The sequence below is a fragment of the Solanum tuberosum genome, unplaced genomic scaffold, assembly GCF_000226075.1.
Source record: "Solanum tuberosum cultivar DM 1-3 516 R44 unplaced genomic scaffold, SolTub_3.0 scf00449, whole genome shotgun sequence".
In the NCBI taxonomy this organism is placed as follows: domain Eukaryota; kingdom Viridiplantae; phylum Streptophyta; class Magnoliopsida; order Solanales; family Solanaceae; genus Solanum; species Solanum tuberosum.
The window spans coordinates 286-6,561 of record NW_006239383.1 but is presented as its reverse complement, the minus strand read 5'-3'; the positions used below and the strand labels follow the sequence as shown (position 1 = coordinate 6,561).

The 6,276-nt window shown below is 34.1% G+C and overlaps 1 protein-coding gene across 2 annotated transcripts; it reads left to right on the top strand.

The window, feature by feature from the left end:
- The first annotated feature begins 625 nt into the window (after positions 1-625).
- LOC102601910 (uncharacterized) lies at positions 626-3,642 on the top strand. 2 transcript variants are annotated; one of them, XM_015303634.1, is made up of 8 exons: positions 626-775; positions 1,050-1,328; positions 1,422-1,666; positions 1,758-1,970; positions 2,058-2,150; positions 2,234-2,335; positions 2,444-2,795; positions 3,387-3,642. In XM_015303634.1, exons 1-7 carry the CDS (start codon positions 763-765, stop codon positions 2,474-2,476), a joined length of 978 nt encoding a protein of 325 aa, XP_015159120.1. In that variant the 5' UTR covers positions 626-762; the 3' UTR covers positions 2,477-2,795; positions 3,387-3,642. The 2 variants fall into 2 exon arrangements, with proteins under 2 accessions (XP_015159120.1, XP_006363850.2); XM_006363788.2 differs by having other exon boundaries at positions 1,416-1,666.
- The last annotated feature ends 2,634 nt before the right edge of the window (positions 3,643-6,276 follow it).

Here is a 6,276-nt window from a genome sequence, read left to right as displayed (position 1 = left end):
CTAACTTTACCTTCCAAAAAGTAAATAATTAAGAAACTTCACGAGTAAATAATCAAGAAATTTTATTGTTTAAGCGAGCCATGGGCTACTGTTAATCCTTAGACATTTTTTTATTGCACAATCAAAGGTTTAAGGCATATGCATTATAGAACTAAAATTCAAGTGTGAACCTCGGGAAATTTTGTTAGTGTCCCGCTCATAGGCAAACTCCTATCAGGAACCAAAAAAGCTTTTAGAACACTTTGTTCAAATAAATAATTTGATAATTATAATTTTGCTACATTTTTCAAATTTATGAATTTATGTTGTTCTGAATTTTAGATGAAATTTTAAATTTTGATAAACTTTTCTATATATTAAGTTGTCGTTATTTGGGATTTGTTTTGTCTTTACTTTAATTTCTTTATTACTTCTTTAGTAGATAAATGAATTGTGCTTAAGTATGTCTTACCAAACAATTTTTTTCTATTTTTAAATGTGCTCCTATTTAAATAATAATAGTGATGATAAAAATTAAAGAGAGGGAAAAGTTACAACAAAATTTACGTAGTGTTTTTTTGTTTCCCTCGCTTTTAACCTAGTAACTCCTACTTTATTCCCTCCATATTTCCACCAACGCCATTTTCTGAACCTTTCCCTCCATCTTCCCACCTTCCCCTCAATCTTCCCACTTTCCCCTGTTCTCCACTTTTCTTGGTGACAAAACTTCCCTTCCGAGAGCTATAAATCCCCCTATAATCCATTTTGGAGAGATGGAACCAGATGATAGCATTAGGTCAGTTTTATTTTACTTCTACTAAATTTCTTCGAAGTTTACATTTTGTTTTCATCAATATGATTGTTGGGCACACGTTTTTTGCTTTATATTGGGATTTGTTTTTACTGCCAAGCTTTATGTACTGCCACGCTTTATTGATATTGTGACATCGCGTAATTTTTTGATTTTCTGTGTATTCGAGTGGTATTAAACAGATTCCCTTTGTCAATTACATGATATTACCGTGTCATCTCATATTTGATTCACCTCTCTGTTTTTTATGAATATGCAGTCATGCCAAAGATTAAACGTTTTAAGAATCCACTAAAGTCAGCTAATGGACATGCTTCATCATCAACTACTCCAGTGGCACAAGACCTCCCAGTTGCTTCAACAAATCCCTCACAAGCTGATGGAGTCCCACAACAAGAACAAACTCCAATTCTCCCGCAGCAAGAGCAAGTTCCAATTGCCCAGCAGCAAGAACAAACTCCAATTCTGCCTTCTAATTCAAGTGCAGCATCTCTGCACCCACGTCCATCTGCACGATATTGGAGAGTAGAGGCTAAAGGTATATATTTTTTATGTCATTTTTAGTTCAACTTATGAGTATCTTTTTTTTTCTTTTTTGGTTAAGTAACTAATTTTCTTTTTAAAGATTCAGAAAACGCTATCAAGCAGATTAATGTCAAGGTTAATGAGGTTAATAATCTAACTGTTGGAGAGCGCATCATTGTGGACTTTGACGCATACAATTCAGCATATGGTGATGCACAGGGACTGCTCGCTGGATATTGTGGATCATTGGCAATTGATTGTAATTTGTTCCCGATTAGTTTTGAGAGGTGGTCAGGGCAATCAGGCATGCCTAAGAAGTACATGGAAGACTGCTTTGAAACAATATTGAAGGTACAAGTGTTCTTACATATATATATATATGCACACTTTTTGAAAGATTTTAGAATACATGAGAAAACTAACTTCTATTTTTTATTTGAAGCCTCGATTTCTTTTTCGGGTATCTGAGTCCATTGCATACAGATATTGCAATAGTAGCATTTCAAAAAAGTGGACTACACATAGGCAGAGATTGTGGAATGAATATTTTGACCCTGCAAGAAGCAAAAATGAGATCATTAGTAATGTGCCATCTGGTATAAATAAAGATCAATGGGCTAGTTTTGTTGCTTACCGTCTGAAACCATCAACAATGGTAAGATTCTGATTATGTTAATAAGTTTTGTTTCATCATAATTATATAAAGATGAACATTTTGAGTTGTCGCTATTTTTGTTGATAGGAGCTTTGTAGAAGAAATAAGGAAATCCAGAGGAAGCAAAAAATGCCACACACTGGTGGTTCAAAGGCTAACTCGAGAAGACGTTATGAGATGGTATGCGCATTTAACTTAATAGTTCTGATTTGTCTTTAACTAAACTGTTTTTGGATAACATTTATAATACATTTCTTTCTTAGTTTCTGGAAACTGGTAAAGCTCCTAGTCGCGGAAAAATGTTTATTGAAACTCATAAGAGAAAGAACGGATCATTTGTGAATGCTGAGGCTCAAACTATAGGGGTAAGTATGGCATCGATGCATTTTTTGAATATCAATTTCATTGTTATTGTATAATATTCTTCATCTATTACTATTTTATACTTACTATTGATATTGATATGATCGTAGGAACAAATTGAGTCACATATGACTCAATTGTAACACTAATGAGTCTGAAGTTTCCCCAGAAGATATTGTTGGTAAGATATTAGGGGCAGAACACTCTGGGAGGGTAAGATGTATGGGTATGGGAGCAGCTCCATCAAACACATTCTTGAATACAAAGCGACGACTTAGCGAGCTGAGTATTTCTTCATCTAGCTATGATGAATCATCTGCAACTTCTACATATTTGCATCAAAAGGTTGCGCGTTTGGAGTCCAAACTTGAAGAAACCTTCAGTGTGTTGAAGAATTACATGATATCTAAGGAAGGAGGGATTCCTGAAGAATTAGCTACTATGTTTACTCCTCAACCACCGGTAAGAAGTAAATATTCTTTGTACTTTTTCTATTACAATCAGTTCTGATCAGTTTAGTAATATTGTACTTCTATGTGATTTCTGCCTAGTTGCCTTAACGTAAATAAAAGTCCATGCCCAGGTTTTGATTGATCAGATCAAAGTATGAACTTAGTTCTTGATTGTACTGAGGTGGTTATAATTGTTTAGTCTCCTGATAGCTCAGATTCTCTGTTTTTCTTGATTGACTGTGGAATAGCCGGTTCAAACATGTGAATGTTTTTTTATTTTAACCTCTGCACAAAGCCATACTTTATATAGCATAGTTTCTAACATGAGAGTGGAACAAGAACATGATTGAAAGCCTAAGGAAAGATTTTTAGTACTAGAACTACATGATGTCTGGAATATGTGGCATGATACAATAATGATTCGTCGTCTCTTTCTTAGTAAGGCCAGTAGTCTTATTATTTGTACAAAATAGTTTTCTTCTTTGGTAGTTACGTACTCACCAATCAACCTTGTAAAATTGTGCATTTCTAAAGGCTCAGGATAGGATCTTTGCAGAAACTCTACTAGAGTGAGTTGTATTGAATACCTTTTTTTTTCCAGCCTGTTGATGCAGAGGAGACTGAAATTGTTTCACCTATGGATGTAAGAGGCTCATCAGCTGATAACAATGCAAATCACCAACCAAATGCTTAATGTTTTCTTTGTGAACTACTTTTAGTGCTTTTCATGTCTTTGAATTTGTAATGGTTGTCTAGAGTCGTGTTTACTATGCTTTAGTTTGACGTTCAGTACTTAAATTTGTGACTTTTGCTATTATGGGTATTCTAATGGTAAATCTTTTTATGTTTTACATAGAGATTGTTCAGTGGATTATTTATGCATATGATTTAAATTTAAACTTAAGTTGATATATTCTAATAACCTAAGGTCCAGTTACAAATGGGTCTAGAAAGTTTGTTTCTGATATGGCAAGATTCTTACATAGAACAACTAAATTATTATTTCTCTGTTCTTACTAGAAAATACCAAAACGCGGCTCATGAACCATGTCTGAAAAGAAACATAGCAGCAGGCTAGAAATATGACATCAGCCTATGCACTTGATCTTTCAGCTCGCAGTGCCCTCCTACAGCATAAACATCTACTTGCCAACATTATGAGGAGCTGACTAGCCAAAAGAAATAATAATGAACCCACACCCAAGCCAATTGCAATATCTGATTCAGACAGAGTAATTATACTCTGCATCTCCTGCAATAATGAACACACAAAAAATATATTTACTGAACGTGTATACTATATACTCAATATTCTCAAGTATAGAACAATGAACCTTACAGACAAAAGAGCTAAGTCAGATGTGCCTTCATATTAAACTAAACCTAAGCAATTAGCACAAATCTTGATTTCTATCAATTACTTCTTCTTGCTGCTCTGAGATCTCATAAAGTTTCCTATTAGGACTACAATGACTATAACTATCCTCGCATGAAACCTGATCCATAGTTATTGTAAATATCCTGATTAAAATTCTACAGATGAAGTAGATGTTACTTGCTAACTTCATCGTACTTGCAGAACTACTCTGTTATGATTATGTGGATCCTTTTAAATGAGTCATTCTCTTAATTTCTTTGAAATGCAATAGTCAGCAACCTTAACAGCATAATCTTATAATCGCCTGTTGTTGATTTGATATCAGTGGTTTATTCACTTTGCTAAATTGCTTAATTGCACTATCAGTTTTCAGATAGCGGCTGTGAAAATCCAGTGTAAAATATCACATAACACGTGCAACGCTATCCACCAGAAATCACACCCAGCTGGCCATTGCACCAAAACAGTAACTTTGTCATGATGCTGTGAAATGTATCACATGATGTCAATCCTTTTGAAATGTATGAACATTTTAACATTCATGCACGAAACGACGACCATTGCATTTTATCTAAATTGAGATTTCTTCGGACTTGTGATGGAAGTTCTTTAAAAGAGTAAACATCTACTTTTGCTTCATATGACATATGCATAAGAGATAGCCTCGGTGAAATTTGTGGAGAGCTTGTATGTCCTTATCCACCTGGTATTTCAGTTCTAATTCCTAGTGAGATCATCACAGAAGAAGCATTGAATTATCTCCTGGAGATCAGAAGCAAGGGTGTTGTTATTACCTGAGCAGCTGATTATTCCCTATCATGATCTTTAGTTGTGTGTGTTACCTAAGCATTCTTCCGTCACATTTAGTAATTAGTTGGAAGTACAAATGCGAGTGACTTTGGTGTTAGACCCTGCATTTGGCATTTGAGATCTTAGGCTTTCCTATATTGCAGACAACGGTTTTGGGTATTGTTTGAGCTCCAAAGCAACTTCTTTTAGAGCTTTCAATGGGAACTGTCATGACCCTATTACAGGAAACTGGTAACTCAAAGTCACCTCAACGAGACTATTATGTTGGACAAGGCTACTCTGGGTTTGTTTTTTCATAAAAGCAAAAGCATTCATGTTGGTCTCTATTAATGCTCGTCTCAACATTGGTTATTCTGGTCAAAGGAAGGTGGACGTATTTCTCTATCAGCAAAGCAAGAGCTAGGGGACTATAGCAGCAAGGGGCAACAAGATGATCCTCATCGAACTAGACAAAAGCAATACACGCAGGTGAAGTAAGTGAAACACCGGGAAGCTATTACTCATTAGATGGCATTTCCAATGGACACTCTAGTTCATCTAAAACCAACATGCTCTTTAGTGTATGCTCTTCCTCTTTTGGGGACAGTTAGCAAATTGGATTCTATGTTCAGTTGATAAATTTTACTATGTCCACTTAAAATTTTAGTAAAAATTAGGGACAGACCATATCTGTTGCTAGTTGAATTGATTATGAGATACTTATGAGACATGAAGGAAAAAGTCGTGTGTTGACCAAAATTGAAGTTAAATGTATGTGTTTTTAATTTTATGTTTTCATCAATATTTTATTATATAAGTTATCCTATGAATGGTTACATGATATGTTTGAGGATTTCTATATGACGATATTCTTCTTTGGCCACTCGAGCTAAACAATATCAGAATAATCATTTTGAAGAACTTAATAATATTTTCTTTTAATTTTTATCTTATAACTCAAACGTATAACTCAATAATATCATTTGATTTTTAGTTATATATATATTTTTTTTGTATATAAATATAGTGACAAAGCCTGTAGTCTAAATTAGTAAGCAGTAAGTTTTTTCAAAAATAAATGAATAGATAAAAAAGCTATTTACTCTCAAAGATATAATTTTTATTCCTAAACCTTATTTTTCAATTTCAAATTCAAAATTGTAAATACGGAAAAGGGTCAAAAATATCCTTAAATTATCCAAAATAGCTCATATTACCCTTAAACTATATTTCAGCTCAAAACTACCCTTCCCGTCAAATTATTGGGTCAAAAGTGCCCTTCTAATTAACGGAAGTTGTTAAATGTCATGTGGATGCCACATGG